General features: G+C 50.2%; 1 protein-coding gene across 1 annotated transcript; it reads left to right on the top strand.

Annotated features, from left to right (window-relative positions):
• The first annotated feature begins 926 nt into the window (after positions 1 to 926).
• Positions 927 to 15,433, top strand: ESYT1 (extended synaptotagmin 1). Its single transcript, XM_040491754.1, has 31 exons — positions 927 to 1,416; positions 3,096 to 3,137; positions 3,316 to 3,450; positions 3,568 to 3,641; positions 3,763 to 3,835; positions 3,995 to 4,084; positions 4,257 to 4,312; positions 4,743 to 4,866; positions 4,955 to 5,131; positions 5,259 to 5,341; positions 5,634 to 5,682; positions 5,813 to 5,899; positions 6,002 to 6,094; positions 6,324 to 6,395; positions 6,607 to 6,693; positions 8,394 to 8,543; positions 8,859 to 9,014; positions 9,139 to 9,315; positions 9,488 to 9,570; positions 9,697 to 9,745; positions 9,855 to 9,944; positions 10,059 to 10,154; positions 10,437 to 10,508; positions 10,601 to 10,687; positions 13,113 to 13,253; positions 13,366 to 13,520; positions 13,627 to 13,725; positions 13,804 to 13,935; positions 14,010 to 14,115; positions 14,348 to 14,397; positions 14,589 to 15,433. The coding sequence occupies exons 1-31, from the start codon at positions 1,027 to 1,029 to the stop codon at positions 14,626 to 14,628; spliced, it is 3,315 nt and encodes a 1,104-aa protein (XP_040347688.1). The 5' UTR covers positions 927 to 1,026; the 3' UTR covers positions 14,629 to 15,433.
• Positions 15,434 to 16,409: the final 976 nt, after the last annotated feature.

Genomic DNA, 16,409 nt, shown 5'->3' with positions numbered 1-16,409 from the left:
TGACTGTATTCTGAACTTTCCTTCCAACTCAGGCAAATAAGAAACAGAATTGTCTCATTACTCTTCGTTTCAGTTCCTCAGGATCAGGGAAATCATAGGAAATGTAATCAATTCCACTGCAGCCGAGGCATCTCCCCTCCCCACTCCCGCCCCCACCGTTTGGGAGCCAGTTTAATTTGCCCTCTATGATAAAGATAACTAACTAAATCTTGGAGATTACTAATAAGAAATAAAGCCTCACTTCCTATTCACACCGTTTTCTCTCTGTCTCTCTCTCTCTTCCCTGAAGGCTGGAGAATCCTAACTCTAATTCTCGTATTCTCCAGTTTTTCTGTAGCGTCTGTCGTTACACTGCACAAAGTAGAGGGCTGAAGACCGCATAGACAGAACCTTTCATTCCACATGGGGTGTTTTGTAAGGACAGCCACGGAAACCCCGAAGAATAAGAAACGTGCTTAGAATATAAAAACTAGGGAAAGCTGACAAACGAACATGTAGGAATTCCAGACAAATCCTGCCAACCCGTCCGAATGGAGTGGAAGTAAATCCTCATCCTCCACAACCCCTCAACCCCAAGTCCCTCTAAAACGGAGTAATTGGCGGTGCGGCTCCGCATGATGTCATACCACAGGCACTCCCATTCCACGTGGGGGAGCGCCGGGGCCTCATCTCTTTAAATGGTACACCACGCCTCCTCTTTCTGACCAATCAAGTGCCGCTCTTTTAGCCTCTTTCCTCCTTTTCCCGCCATCCCAGACTGCCCATCTTGACACTCGGTCTAATCAGGGAGGTCCTGCCTCTCCCGAACCTTAGCGCCTCCCGGCGGAAGAGGGGCAGGGTTTCTGTCTTTTGACTCCTCCTTGGTCTATGCAGCGCCGGCCAACCCGAGCCCTCAGAAAGAAGGGGCGTGGCTTAAATTCCCCTCCCCCAGCCTAGGGGTTACGGTTTGTTGGGGGCAGCTGGTCGCTAGGCTAAGCAACCTTCTCCTGGTCTCTGGGTCGGGCGGGTCCTCCCAGAGGTGGCAACATGGAGCGCTCTCCTGGAGACGGCTCCAGCCCCAGCCCCGCGGATCAGCCCTCTGCTCCCTCCGACCCCCCTGACCAGCCCCCCGCTGCTCACACAAAGCGGGACCTGAGTTCTGGGAACCAACCTGCCGGCCCAGGCGCGGCGGGTGAGGCCCTAGCGCTGCTGACTTCATTCGGGCGGCGGCTGCTTGTGCTCGTGCCGGTGTACCTGGCTGGGGCAGTGGGACTCAGCGTGGGTTTCGTGCTCTTCGGCCTCGCCCTCTACCTGGGCTGGCGCCGGGTCCGCGACGAGAAAGAACGGAGCCTTCGGGCAGCGCGGCAGCTGCTGGACGATGAGGAGCGGCTCACGGCGAAAACACTTTATATGAGCCATCGAGAGCTACCTGCCTGGGTGAGCGAGCACCCTCAGTGCTGCATAGCCCCCCTCATAGCCCTTCGGCTCTAGGGCTCTCCCTCCCTGTCCCTAAAGTCAGCTCCCCACCCTGGGACCATGGGAGGGAGACTCCCCTCTCGCCCCGCTAGCCGGCTGCCTGCTAGGACACGCCACTCTTGGGACCCGGTAGCCACTCTTCCCCCTTTCCCCCTCCTTTCCGCGTGCCCAGATCCTGATCCTTCCACAGAATCAGGACTTCTTCCTCTGCGCTTGGGCAGGAGCAGTTATAACATCTGGGGAGCCTGTCGCAGCCGTGGCTCTCCCTCCTAGCCAAGACGCTTGAGCGTTCCTCGCTTCTGGTGCCACTCGCGCCTTGCTGCTCCCGGACATCCCCGCTGCGGCTCAGAGGGTTCCCTCGTCACTCCAGTCTTCCTTGAGACTTTTTTCTTTCGTTTTTTTTTTTTTTTTTTTTTTTTTTTTTTTTTTTTTTTTTTTTTGCCTATTTAAGGCCATAATGTTCTCCCTTTTCCCGCTCTTATCTCCGGGTACCCGCCGGGACTCGACCCCGGGAGCACTGCTCGGGGGAGCCACGGCACCCGGACAGACCCCCGACCCTCGCCTTGCAGCCCCAGACAGCTGGGCCGCAGCGCAGCGGAGGCGGCTGCGGGACTCAGGGCGGGGGTGCGGGGGAGGGGGGTGGGTAGTCCGACTGACTGCTGCAGTGCCCGCTGCCCACACTTCACCGCCCCTGGCCGGCCCCACCCTTTTCCGGACTGCGCGCTGCGCTTGCTCGGTTGGGACCCGGGCCCTATTTCTGCGCCCCCTCACCCCCCTGCCTGCTCTCAGCCCTCGCCGGGGCTGAGCCCGTTACGCGGCCCCTCCCTGCCCCCGCCTTCCTGCCCCTCCCAGCGGAGGTGCGGTTCTACCGGGGAGAATGGCAGAAGAGCGGAATCAAAGTTGACACTAGACAGATACAGCCATGCTGCGCAGGCCCAGGGCTGGAGAGGGGAAAGGGGGAGAAATGGTCCCAGGGGACTTGTAGCCCAGGCAGCAACTGGCTATTCCTCCTACTCCTCATCATGGAAAAGCAGTCTTCTTCCTGAGGCGACTGTCCCTCCTCCTCCGCCAATACAAACCACAGGTGTCCTTCTTTCCCATAAAAGGCACACTAACGAAATAAAGAAGATGAAGAAAAAAAAAAAAAACAAAAAAACGGCCAGCACTTCTGGCCCCTCAAAGAGCCGCTTCCCTCTTCACCTTCTTGGTGTAGAAGAAGCCCCAGTCCAGGGTGAAGTGGGAAGGCTGCAAAACGGAACCAAGACTTCTCTAATCCCAGGGTTTCCTCCTTAAACTCTGATTTGTCAGGACCTCCCCCTCCAGAAAGAATGTTGCCCTTCTCCTCCCTCCCTCTCTGCTCCAGCAGCTGTCTTCATTTCACATCCCCAGCTATCCACAGAGCAACTTTGTGTGGCCCACATCCCGTCAGCGCCCCTTGTCAGAGAGACCTCGGAGCCCGGAAACCCCGTGGAGGGGTGAATCCTCTGAACATCCTAGCACCTCCCGGCCAACCCCTGGGTGTGAGGAGGCCCTGTCACACTTTGGTTTCCTTTCCTCTGTGGGCACACCACCCAGCATCTTAGTAGAAAACCACAGGTGGAGGCTGTGCTCATCCCTACCTCTCCCTTCTCCACCTCTAGGTCAGCTTCCCAGATGTGGAAAAGGCTGAGTGGCTAAACAAGGTGAGCATGATGGTCTTGATTTTTATTTTTCATGAGGAAGGAATGGGGTTCGTTTCTCTTGCCAGACCCTGCCACTCGTCAGGTCTGGCCCCAGTGCTCTCTGCGAGGAGGATTCCGAAGGAACTTGCCTTTAGAAGGAAGATTGGGCTCTCCTGTGATGGGTTCCCTCTCCTTCTAGATTGTGGCCCAGGTCTGGCCTTTTCTGGGCCAGTACATGGAGAAGCTTCTGACTGAAACTGTGGCCCCAGCTGTTCGAGGCTCTAACCCCCATCTGCAAACATTTACATTTACACGAGTGGAACTGGGTGAAAAGGTATGTGTGTAGGAAGGAAAATAACTGGATGGAGGAGATGAGCCAGGGAAGGTGGGTGGCCCAGAAGATACTCCTCCGTTTCCCTCTTCTCTCTCTCAAGAATCCATCTCTCTGCAGCCATTGCGCATCCTAGGAGTCAAGGTTCACCCTGGCCAGAGCAAAGAACAGATCCTCTTGGATTTGAACATCAGGTAACACCACTCACTCTTCTTGCTTCCCCTTCAGCAGGATCCTGATCACTCCGCTTCACTCCCCTCCCCCCATTTCAGCCTAGTACTAACCCTCTTCGTTCTCTTCCTTATCAACCCCTAGCTATGTAGGTGATGTGCAGATTGATGTGGAAGTGAAGAAATATTTCTGCAAAGCAGGCATCAAAGGCATGCAGGTGGGGCATGTGTCAGGGGCACCCATAATAGGGAGACTTTGCCCTAAATTTCATCGGATGTGGGGAAGTGGAAAGTTGGAAAAACCAAAGCTGGGAAAGTTTGGGAGGGAAAGAAGTCCTTTTGTAGAGAAATGCTTTGATCTTCTTTTTTTGCCCCAGCTACATGGTGTCTTGCGGGTGATTCTTGAGCCGCTCATCGGGAACCTTCCTATTGTGGGGGCTGTGTCGATGTTCTTTATCCGACGCCCGGTAAGGGAAAACACTGAGCTGAATGGGGAAGCAGGGAAAACAGGATTGGGAGGGAGAGAGTGGCCAGCTCTGGGGCATGGGGGAGGGAAGGCTGAGGGGTCTGGCAACTGTTGGATGGGTGTGGCCATACCAGCTTGTGCTCTGTGCTGATCTCCCTGCTCTTTCCTTCCAGACCCTAGATATCAACTGGACAGGGATGACCAACCTGCTGGATATCCCAGGACTCAGGTATCAAGGATTTATTGAGCACCTAAGTGTTCCAGCCCTGGGCTGGGGGTTTTCGGGATACCAAGCAGTAAAAGATACAGCGGATATCGTCCAGGAGCCTTGATCATCCTAGCTGGAGAGAGAAAACAGATACCCCTGAAAAGTTCCATGCTGTTATTTTTCTCCTGTGGGGGAGCATGCTTGTGGATAGAGAAGGAAGAGGGCTGCAGAGAGCTCAGCAAGAGGAAAAAGAAAAAGAAGAGCTGGGACAGCAGTGAAGAGACAGAGCAGTAGGTGCGGAATTAGGGTGGAAGAGTAGCAAAAACGGATTTTGAAGAAAGGATGTCCCTCTAGCGTTAGGTCACTCAGTTGTGGAAAAGAAAGCTGGGGTTGGGGGGTGGATATTGGAATTTGGGGCCACGTTCAGCTCCTTTTCTACCCCCCCATCCAGCTCCCTCTCTGACACCATGATCATGGATTCCATTGCTGCCTTCCTTGTGTTGCCCAACCGATTATTGGTGCCCCTTGTGCCTGACCTTCAGGATGTGGCGCAGTTGCGTTCCCCTCTTCCCAGGGTATGGCCTCTCCAACATCGGATAGATCCTTCTTTCAGGAACCTCATGCTGGGTCCTTAGTTTCTTACCATCTGATTCCTATGCCCAGGGCATTATTCGGATTCACCTGCTGGCTGCCCGAGGTCTGGGCTCCAAGGACAAATACGTGAAGGGCCTGATCGAGGGCAAGTCAGACCCCTATGCACTTGTGCGAGTGGGCACCCAGACATTCTGCAGTCGGGTCATCAATGAGGACCTCAACCCCCAGTGGGGAGAGACTTACGAGGTGGGACAGCTGAGGAGTGGGAATTGTGTCAAATGGGGGAGGCCCTGGGAGGCTGTGAGAGAAGATCCTGATTGGATGATCCTCACAGTGTAGCCCATGAGACCCTTAACGCTGTAATGTTCTTCAGGTGATGGTCCATGAGGTCCCAGGGCAGGAGATTGAGGTGGAGGTGTTTGATAAGGATCCAGACAAAGATGACTTTCTGGGCAGGTGAGACTCTGCCTGTGTTAGGATTCTAAAGCCCCAGTGCTACCACGGTTGCAGAAGCAATTATAATCTTTTTCCAGGCCTGGGAATTGTGTATCATTTTCCTTCTTAACACCCTCTTCCTGCCTTCTCTTTCTCTCTCTCTCTCTCTCTCACATATCTGCTGAGTACAAGAAGGGAGTCTGAGATTTGCCATTTATTTCTGGGTGGGTGAGTGGAGGGCCAGTGACATGCTATTAATTACAACACATTCTCCTTTTTCCCCCTCTCACTGTCCCCTCCCCACCCCCTCTAGGATGAAGCTGGATGTAGGGAAGGTATTGCAGGCTGGAGTGCTGGATAATGTAAGTTGAGACAAGAGGAAGAGGGAGGGTGGTCTCACCCATTGGGTTGACAATAGTTGCTACACTGGTAGAGAAGAGGTTGGGTAAATATCTTATCTCTGTTATACCTCACTTTCTTCTATCCCTCCAGTGGTTTCCTCTACAAGGTGGGCAAGGCCAAGTTCACTTAAGGCTAGAATGGCTGTCACTTTTGCCATCTGCAGAAAAACTGGAGCAGGTAACCAACCTGGCAAACAGGAAGCTGGCAGGGGAGAAACAGATGACTGGAAATATGGGGAACTGGAGGGCAAGGGTCTGACTACCGACCCCTTCCCTCTAGGTTCTGCAGTGGAATCGAGGAGTCTCCTCCCGACCAGAGCCACCATCAGCTGCCATCTTAGTTGTCTATCTGGACCGGGCCCAGGATCTTCCTGTGAGTGTGCCTTCTGAGGGCAGCTGAACAGGAAACCCTGGATGCGGCGTTCCCATACCCTGTCTTGCCCCTGCCAACTGGGCTTCAGAAGCAGCAGCATGTAACACAAGGGTTCCAAGGAGGGGATCAGAGCCACCTCAGGGAAAAGATTCTGATGAGAGCCCAACTTCACTCACAGAGACAAAACCAAAAACACCAAGATGGTGACTTTCTAATTCTTCCCCCACAGCTAAAGAAGGGGAACAAGGAACCCAATCCCATGGTACAACTTTCAATTCAGGATATGACCCAGGAGAGCAAGGTGAGGGCCAGGATATCATTGTGGGAGATGGTGTGTGTGTGCGTGCGTGCGCACGCACGCGCGCCCACGCACGCGTGCCTGGTGGGGTAGGGGAGGATTGTTCTTGAGATGAAGTCTCCCCTTTAGGCTGCCTATAAAGGCAAAGGTTTTCTGGAGAAACAGGAATGGGTACTGCAGCACGTAACCTTAATCCCATCCTGTGCGTCTCCAGGCTGTCTACAGCAACAACTGCCCGGTGTGGGAAGAGGCCTTCCGGTTTTTCCTGCAAGACCCTCGAAGCCAGGAGCTTGATGTGCAGGTGAGACGATCACCCCACTGAGCTCCTTCTGAATACCCTATTCTGCCTTCCCAGGTCTGTATCCCCTTCTTCCATCTGCCTTTTGATCACTATTTCAGTCCATCTACATAGACTCTCCACCTCCTTGAAGCACTCCATTCTTCCCCAACTATCTCTCTAGAATCATTCTTTATAACTGAGAATTGTATACTTAAAATGAGTGATTTTATGGCAAGTTATGCCTCAGTGAAATTATTTTTAAAAAAAAGAACATATTGAGTACTTAGCCTTTTATTATATTTTTCCGTAGTTTCATTGTAACAAAACAACTTGTACACTTCTAACATTTAAAACTAAGCATCATCTTTCCTTTTCAGTGAAAAAAGAAAATGTGAAAATAAACAGAAGCAAAATAACAATAGAGAATGTCAATTCCAAATAAGATTCTACAGGTTCTAGGGCACCTGGTTGGCTCAGTCAGTTAAGCATCCAGCTCTTGATCTCAACTCAGGTCTTGATCTCAGGCTTGTGAGTTCTGACTGGGTGTGAAGCCTACTTTAAAAAAAAAAAATCTTACAGGTTCTGTTGATTCTCCCATCAAGTGGCAGGGCTCAAGTCATGATTAGAATTTTATTTTATTTTTTTAATGTTTATTTTGCAAGAGAGTGTGTGCTCTTACATGAGCTGGAAAGGGACAGAGAGAGAGAATCCGAAGCAGGCTCCACACTGTCAGCACAGAGCCCGACTTGGGGCTCCGTCGCACAGACTGTGATATCATGACCTTAGCTGAAATCAAGAGTTGGTTGCTTAGCTGACTGAGTCACCCAGTCACCCAGTCACTCTCCTGAGTGCCCCAGGAGAGAATTTTATTTTAAAAGTGTCATCTTAAACTGCAAGAATGTCTGTTAAACATCACAATTAAACATGCCAGAGAAGCCATGTAGACATCTAGAAGCTTAAAGTTCACAGAAAAAAACATGAAACAGTATCTGCCTTCATGAAGTTTACTGGCTAGTTTCACAGACAAGACACACATGTATAAAACCATCCAGAAATGGGGCGCCTGGGTGGCGCAGTCGGTTAAGCATCCGACTTCAGCCAGGTCACGATCTCGCGGTCCGTGAGTTCGAGCCCCGCGTCAGGCTCTGGGCTGATGGCTCAGAGCCTGGAGCCTGTTTCCGATTCTGTGTCTCCCTCTCTCTCTGCCCCTCCCCCGTTCATGCTCTGTCTCTCTCTGTCCCAAAAATAAATAAAAATGTTGAAAAAAAATTAAAAAAAAAAAAAAACCATCCAGAAATTATTAAATATTAACTAATGGGAATAAAGTACCCATAATGTAGTGCTAAGGATAGCCAAAGAAAGGTACGGAGGCTTGAGCAACTAGAGAGATTTTGTGAAGAATTTTAAGTGGGCCCTGAGTGATTAATAGGATTTAAATAGGCAGGGGGAGGGAAAATAAGTAAATAGAGTAAACTAAAAAAAAGTAACAAAAATTTTTAAAAAATAGGTAGGGGGAGGAGAATGAGAACTTTTTAGATAATGGGAACAGGATGAGCAAAGGCAGAAGGAACGATGGAGTAGGTGGACTGTTAAGAAAAGTTGGCTAGAGTGGGACAAAAGGTGATTGGCACAGAGCAAATGAAGCTGGTGGCAGGTTACAATTTCCCCAATAGGTCTTTTTCCTAATCTCTTCACTACATCCCCTCTTCCTGTGCCTCTAGGTGAAGGATGACTCCAGGGCCTTGACTTTAGGGGCACTGACCCTGCCTCTGGGTCGCCTGCTGACTGCCCCTGAACTCACCTTGGACCAGTGGTTCCAGCTCAGCAGCTCTGGCCCAAACTCCAGGCTCTACATGAAATTGGTTATGAGGGTATGGAGACAGAGGAAACACTGAGGGTGGTGAAGGGCCTTGTAGATTCCTTGGTATTAAGAGTAAGGAAAGGGAATCCTCTAATATGTGTGGAAGCACCTATCAGGCACACAAAAGTGTTTGTTGACCTAACTGGGGAAGAAATAGTGTGTGAGTAGGAAGAGTGTGGAGGGAACCTTCTAGAGATGAGCCCAGCCAAAGCAGAAATGTGTTTTCCCGGTCAGAGCCTCTGCTCTGCCCCCCCACCCCCACATACCTTGCTTGCAGGTGGTCAGCTGCACTTCTTTGATTAGACAACTACACTACCCTTCCCAGATCTTGTACTTGGATTCATCAGAAGTGCACTTTCCCACCGTGCCTGGAACACCTGGTGCTTGGGACCCGGACAGTGAGAGCTCCCAGGCAGGCAGCAGTGTGGATGCCCCACCTCGACCTTGTCATACTACTCCTGATAGTCACTTCGGGACTGAGGTGAGTCTATATCTAGAAAGGACTAGGGTCGGTTGCCTAAGTGTGCAAAGCCTGTTTTTCAGGGCTGGTTTTGTCAGGTTTCTCTCTCACAGCCATCTGGTGCCTCTGTCTGTCCCTTTTGCAGAATGTGCTTCGGATCCATGTATTAGAGGCCCAGGACCTGATTGCCAAAGACCGTTTCTTGGGGGGATTGGTAAAGGGCAAGTCAGACCCCTATGTGAAACTAAAGCTGGCAGGACGAAGCTTCCGGAGCCGTGTTGTTCGGGAAGATCTCAATCCCCGCTGGAATGAGGTTTTTGAGGTCAGAATTGAGCAGCTGGGACTCCTCTGAGTCCCTTCCCCTTCTTCCCTCTAGCTCTGAGAGAGCCCCAGGGTCAGAAAGCCCTCCGGGGTTCAGGTGATTGAGGGGGAGGTTCCTAGTCATCTGGGAGAAAAAAGGAAAGAATCCCCTTTGCACTATTCTCTCCCACTAGGTGATTGTCACATCAATTCCAGGCCAAGAGCTAGACATTGAAGTTTTTGACAAGGACCTGGACAAGGATGACTTTCTGGGCAGGTGAGAGGATGGGAGTCTGGCGGCGAAGACAGGCTGGGCCTCTGTAGGCCACGGAAGTCTGGCTCTGGGGAGACAGAGTCATGGCTCTGACCGTTGGCCTCTTGTTTAAATCTTTCTCCTCTACAGGAGTAAAGTGAGTCTCACTGCAGTCCTAAACACTGGCTTCCTTGATGAGGTGAGCAAGAAATTAGAATCAATAATCCTTCCTGATCTTGACCCATGTCTCACTCTTCTAGTCCCTCTGTCCCCACATCCTCAAGCCTTAACCCTTCCTACTTCCTCAGTGGCTGACTCTGGAGGACGTGCCATCTGGCCGCCTGCACTTGCGTCTGGAGCGTCTGACCCCCCGGCCCACTGCTGCGGAGTTAGAGGAGGTAGGGAATGGACTCCAGATGGGTCAAGGCGAACTCTTGTGTCAGCTTCCGAGGTGTATGCCAGGCCCCAGTATGTCAGTCACCACTTCCCAAGCCGAGTGTGTCTTCCCACAGGTGCTGCAGGTGAACAGTTTGATCCAGACGCAGAAGAGTGCAGAACTGGCAGCGGCCCTGCTGTCCGTTTATCTGGAGCGGGCGGAGGACCTGCCGGTGAGATCTGCTCCCCACGCCCCATAGCTCCCTGGCCCTTGCTCCGCCTCCCTCAGGTTTGGATGCCCCTGGTGTATTTGGAATAGTAAATTCCAAATTCCTCTTTCCCAGGGTGGCGCTGGGGTGGGAAGAATGGTCTGTTTGAGGCCAGGAGGGTGGTGGCTGTCAAGTAATAATGGGGACCTGGTCACTGGCTGTGGATGGAATTTGTGAGGGGAGCAGGGGATCTGCCTAACGAGTCTAAATTTAAGACAGTATTTAACACAATATTCTGTCTCTTAGCTCCGAAAAGGTACCAAGCCTCCCAGTCCTTACGCTACTCTCACTGTGGGAGATACTTCTCACAAGACGAAGGTATTAGAAAATGCCACAGGGCTGTCTGGGAGGGATGAAAGATGCAGAGGAGAGAGTTTGAACCACTGACCGTAACCCTTCATCTCCACCAGACTATTTCCCAAACTTCAGCCCCTGTCTGGGATGAGAGTGCCTCCTTTCTCATCAGGAAACCAAACACTGAGAGCCTGGAGTTGCAGGTACTATAAATTCATTCTGTGAACGTTCTGCCATCACGGGCTGGGCACTGAACCAGGCGCAGGGCGTTCAGAGATAAAAGATCTAGTTCTTATCTTTATGGAGCTCACGCTCTCTTTTGGAAGAAAAATAACCACGGAAAACTTCCAGACTGACAACTGCTGACGAAAAGGCACTGTGGGGAAAAAGGAGGGCTTTCATGTCAGACTAGGGGAAAAGGTAAAGGCAATAAGAGAGGCATCCTTAGACGACCTCTGAGCTTAAGGGTAAACAAACTCTGACCAAGAAGAGAAGGAAAAGTCTTCAGGCTGAGAAGAGAAGGAGCAGAAAGAAGGCAAATTATAGATCAGAGAGGCAGACAGAAGCAAGATCACAGGGGCTCTTGAGTATTATGCTAAGAATCTGGATTTATCTAAAGGCACAGGGAAACAGTTGAGGGAGTGAGGGGAGGGGAGGGGGGGTGCAGCCTGGATGGCTGAGCATCTAACTTCAGCTCAGGTCATTATCTCACAATGGTTTGTGAGTTCCAGCCCCACATCGGGCTTGCTGCTGACAGCTCAGAGCCCACTTCAGATCCTCTGTCCCCCTCGCTCTCTGCCCCTGCCCCACTCGTGCACTCTATCAAAATTAAACATATAAATAAATAAATGAGTGAGTGAGTGAGGGGTGACACACCCAGATTTGCACTTTACAGAGATCATGCTGATAGCAGGATAAAGAATGGACTAAAGGAAGATGATGCTGGAGGCAGGGAAATCAGTTAACAGTCTATTAGAGTAATAAACAAGAAATGACCAAGCTTGGATGGTATTTGGTGGTGGTTAATTTGACATGGGGGGAGATGGAACAAGGAACAGTCGAGATGCTAACTCCTGGGTTCTTAGCATGGGGTAGCTGGACAGAGAAGGGTTTGCCCAAAGCAGGAATGCCCAAAGCAGGAGTTTAAGAGTTTTTTGAAAATGTTTATTTATTTTTGAGAGAGAGTGGGGGGCAGGGGACAGAGAGAGAGGGAGAGAAGAGAATACCAAGCAGGCTCCATGCTGTCAGTGCAGAGCCCAACAGGGGGCTTGATCCCACAAACCCTGAGATCATGACCTGAGCCTAAATCAAGAGTCTGACGCTTAACTGACTGAGTCACCTGGCACCACCAAAGCAGAAGTTTTTGAATTTGAGATCTCTGAGACCATGCAAGGGGAAAGAGCCATCCAGAAGGCACATCTATGGCCAACTATGGTGTTCCTCCCTCTCCCTCTTGTTTGAACATCATGAATAAGCACCGCGTAGCAACTGTAGCCATGGGTATGAGGAGCATTCTTAGGGATGTAGGGTGAAAAGAAGACCAAGGATGGACACATTGAGCATGGCAGCAGTGAAAGGGCAGGCAGAGGAAGAAGCGCCCTTCAAAGGGCCTGCAGTGTGGCCAGGGCAGTGGGGTGCTCACCAGGAAAGAAAGGGTTAAGGAAATCAAAAGAAGAATATATGAAAAGATAAGAAGTAGCCAAATGTTACTAAAAAACAAAATTAGGGGCACCTGGGTGGCTCAGTCTTGGTTTTGGCTCAGGTCATGATATCATGTTTTATGGGTTCAAGCCCCACATCAGGCTCTATACTGACAGCACAGAGCCTGCATGGGATTCTCTCTCTTCCTCTGCACCCCCCGCCCCACCAACTCATGTGCTTGTGTGCATTCCCGCACTCTCTCTCTCAAAATAAATTAAAATAAATATAATAAAAAATTAGATGACCAAAAACTATTGATTGACTTTGAAAATGAGGTCACTGATTATTGGAGCAACTTCAATGGCATAAAGAGTGAAGGGTGAGCAAAAGTAAAGAGATATGGGAGTGGGGAGAGGGAGGTAATATAGGGGTGCCCTTCCCCTTCTGAAGTGTGAAGAGTCAGATACTTTCTAAAGTTGATAAAACAATAAGTAGAGAGTTATACGAACAGAAACCAATAGAACTTAATGGAACTATCAACAACACAAGCAAAGATAGAGAAGAGATGCAAATGAGCTCAATTTTTGATCTTGCATTGCAGGTCAGTAGACACCAAAGCTGACAAATCACAATAAAGTGATATATAGGCATATTAGCTAGAATTATGCTAGAACTAAGAAAACAGAAAGGGTTTACAGGTAGTTACTTAGGAATGAGGAAATGGGGTTGGAAGGGCAGGAAACATTTAATTCCATTTTTACTGTTCTTTTTCTCCACCTATGCAGCTATTATAGCCCTTGGGCATAATTTGTGAATGCCTGGGAAGTACAGATAGCATGGTCCACTCTGGTTAGGAAAGGAAGGGAAGCGGGACCAGTAACATGGCTTCTCTGTCACAAAGGGGAGTCTCTCTCCGAAACCACCCAAGTGTCCAAGCGTTTGGAACTAGAACACCAGGGTTAAATCATTGACCTCTTGACTCCACAGGTTCGGGGCGAGGGGACTGGTGCACTGGGCTCACTTTCCCTGCCCCTCTCAGAGCTACTTGTGACTGACCAGCTCTGCTTGGACCGTTGGTTTACACTTAACAATGGACAAGGGCAGGTGCTGCTGAGAGCACAGCTGGGGGTGAGTGCCAGGAGATGACGGGCCAAGGGAGGATGGAAACCAAGGGCCACGCCCTCATAGCAAGGGAGTTGAGCACGAGTCTGCCCTGCTCACGGCCTTCTTGCCTACCTAGATCCTGGTGTCCCAGCACTCAGGAGTGGAAGCACACAGCCACAGCTACAGCCACAGCTCCTCATCTCTGAGTGAAGAACCAGAGCTCTGGGGGGGGCTGCCTCATATCACTTCCTCAGCCCCAGAGCTCCGGCAGCGCTTAACACATGGTGACAGGTAAGGGCTTTGGACAGAAAGATGGGGTGCAGTCAGGAATACAAAGGGTAAGCCACGGGCTCCCGAAGTACTACCTTCTTCCAGCACTATCTCCATCTCTCCATAGTCCCGTTGAGGCTCCAGCAGGGCCCCTGGGCCAGGTGAAACTGACGGTCTGGTATTACAGTGAAGAACGGAAGCTGGTCAGCATCGTGCACAGTTGCCGGTGAGACCCTATGCTCCGGGTTCCCACCCTCCCTCCCCCTACCTTGGACTGCCTTCTACCTTCATCTCCCTGTTGCAGGGCCCTTCGACAAAATGGACGGGATCCCCCGGACCCGTACGTGTCACTGTTGCTACTGCCAGACAAGAACCGGAGCACCAAGAGGAAGACCTCACAGAAGAAGAGGACCCTAAATCCCGAATTCAGTGAGCGGTCAGTCAGGCATTCAGGGGGAGATGGCAGGCTTGGGAAGGAACCCCTGCCCCTAAGACCCAGTCCTTCCCCAGGTTTGAGTGGGAACTGCCCCTGGATGAGGCCTTGCGGCGAAAGCTGGATGTCTCTGTGAAGTCTAATTCCTCCTTCATGTCAAGAGAGCGTGAGCTGCTGGGGAAGGTAAGAAGGTGAGGACAAGCAAGGCAAAGGTAAGACTTAGAAGCTGCTGGTAATGAGGCTATAGCCCCTCAGGGACTTAGGAAGGAAGCACTGAAGGTGACAGTACTATACAGGTGGTCTGCATAGTACCAGACTGCCACACTGCACTGGTTTGGACCAGGAATATGTGATGATGGGATGTGGTCTTTGGAGATGTCAAAATAACACCTTGCTCCTACCATCATCCACACAGGTGCAGCTGGACCTTGCAGAGATAGACCTTTCCCAGGGAGCAGCCCAATGGTGAGTATCGGATAGGTGGGGAATGGGCCTGGATATTTAAGAGAAATCCCAATCATAGGAAGGGAGAAAAGAATGCATTCTGAGGTGGGAACTGTTGATTCGCTGAAGTATAGGAGCGCTTGGGTCATGTTTCATTTATAAGAGGACACAGGTCACCTTTCTACCTGAGCTTCCTCTGCGTGTTCCCACAGGTATGACCTCATGGATGACAAGGACAAGGGCAGTTCCTAGGAGCCAAGGATTACCAGCCTGACTACTGTCTTCTTGCCTTGCCTCTTGCTGCATCACCTCAATGTGATGAGCCTACAGCTAGGGCCCAAGGGCAGAGCCTGTGCCCCTCACCCTCTCACCTCCCAGGCCCATGCCAGGGCCTTTGCCTGACCAAAGAGGAGGACCACAGGTTACCCTTTACTGCATGGCCTCAGGCAGAGACCTGAGCTGGCTATTTCCTGCTCTGCCTGCACATTCTTCTCCTTCCCTCCCAACTCCTCAGGGCCTTCTGTACCTGTGCCTGGCCACTGGCAGCACCTGCAGTGGCATCAGCTTATGCCAAATATAGCTTTTGGAAAGACCTTTTTTTCTTTAATTGGATGCGCACCTTCTTCCCCACCATGAACAGTCAGGGAGGGTAAACACATAGGTGGGAAGGTGGACAGGCTCAACACTCAAGTCAAGAGTCTCTTGGACTATTGCATGTAGTAAATGTATAGCAACCCAGGCCCACAGGGCCGGTTCTGTCCCCACTTTTCCTCAAGTCTGTCCTGCAAATTACACCTGCTGTGATGACTAGGGCAGTGTCTTCACTCACTTTGGGAATGAGAACACTTAGATCCTATCCAAGCCTTCAAGTAGTGGATATCAATCTTGGAACCTCTAGCTGGTGCTGTGCAGAGGAACTCGGAGGACTCGGGCCAGCAGGGCCAATGTTTTGCCCAGGTGCCTAGGCTGTTAACTCACTGACGAGAACTGAATCTCTTGGTTTTGCACCAACTCTGCCAATCCACTGTATCTTACATTAAACATTATACTCAAACCAGCTATGGCTCTTGTCCTTAAGGACAGGGAATCCAGCTTCTGTCACTATTTGCAGATGACGTGACATTCTATTTAGGAAACCTTAAAGACCACCAAAAAACTTAGAACTCAAAATTCAGTAAAGTTGTAGGATACAAAATCAACATACAAAAATCTGTTGCATTTCTTATCAGGTACATTAAAACAATCCCATTTACAGTGGTTTCAAAGAGTGAAAGACCCAAAAATAAATTTAACCAAGGAGGTGAAAGCCCTGTACACTGAAAACTATAACACTTTAGGAAAGGGACTAAAGACAGATAAAAGACATTCTACGTTCATGGACTGGAAGTATTGTTAAAACGTCCACACTACCCAAAACAATATAAAGTCAGTGCAATCCCTATCAAAAATCCAATGGCATCTTTCACAGATATAATCCTAAAATCTGTAATGGAACCACAAAAGTCCCCGAACAGCCAAAGCAATCTTGAGAAGGAAGAACAAAGCTAGAGGCACCATACTCCTTGATCTCAAAGTATATTGTAAAGATATAGTAACGAAAACAGTAAGGTATTGGCATAAAAAACAGGTCAACACAACAGAGAGCCCGGAAATAAACCCACACATACAGGTTTCCTCTGCTTTCTGAAGGTAGAACATTCCTGTGAAACCTTTCCTAATCTGAAATAATGTAAAGTGAAAAATTAATTCCCATTAATTTATATGGAGAAATTCTTTGAGAATTCCCAGACCCCAAAAATACTCTCTTCTAGGCTTCTCTGACCCTTGAGGGCACATCTTGCAAACAGATGCACAAAATAAATTGAAATAATGCACAGACGCTTACAGTTCAAAGCTATGGCCATTTGATGCTGAGTACAGTTCCCAGGGAAGAAGCTTGGTTCTCCCTGCTTGGGATGCCCGCTCCCCCTATAATGGCTCACTGCAAAACAAAAGCTGAACACGATTTTTGCTTTTCATTTTTTCATAAAAGC

The sequence above is a fragment of the Herpailurus yagouaroundi genome, unplaced genomic scaffold (genome assembly GCF_014898765.1).
Source record: "Herpailurus yagouaroundi ecotype Mexico unplaced genomic scaffold, PumYag 182, whole genome shotgun sequence".
NCBI lineage: Eukaryota > Metazoa > Chordata > Mammalia > Carnivora > Felidae > Herpailurus > Herpailurus yagouaroundi.
Note: the sequence above shows the minus strand (reverse complement) of the source record. Positions and strands in the feature narration are given on the sequence as shown.

What these genes read in the sequence shown, in the direction of transcription:
- ESYT1 (XM_040491754.1), top strand. Translation starts at nt 1,027, where the DNA reads ATGGAGCGCTCTCCTGGAGACGGCTCCAGCCCCAGCCCCGCGGATCAG. An exon ending in TGCTGAGAGCACAGCTGGGG is followed by an intron (nt 13,254 to 13,365) that starts GTGAGTGCCAGG and finishes TTGCCTACCTAG; the next exon opens with ATCCTGGTGTCCCAGCACTC. An exon ending in TCCCAGGGAGCAGCCCAATG is followed by an intron (nt 14,398 to 14,588) that starts GTGAGTATCGGA and finishes GTGTTCCCACAG; the next exon opens with GTATGACCTCATGGATGACA.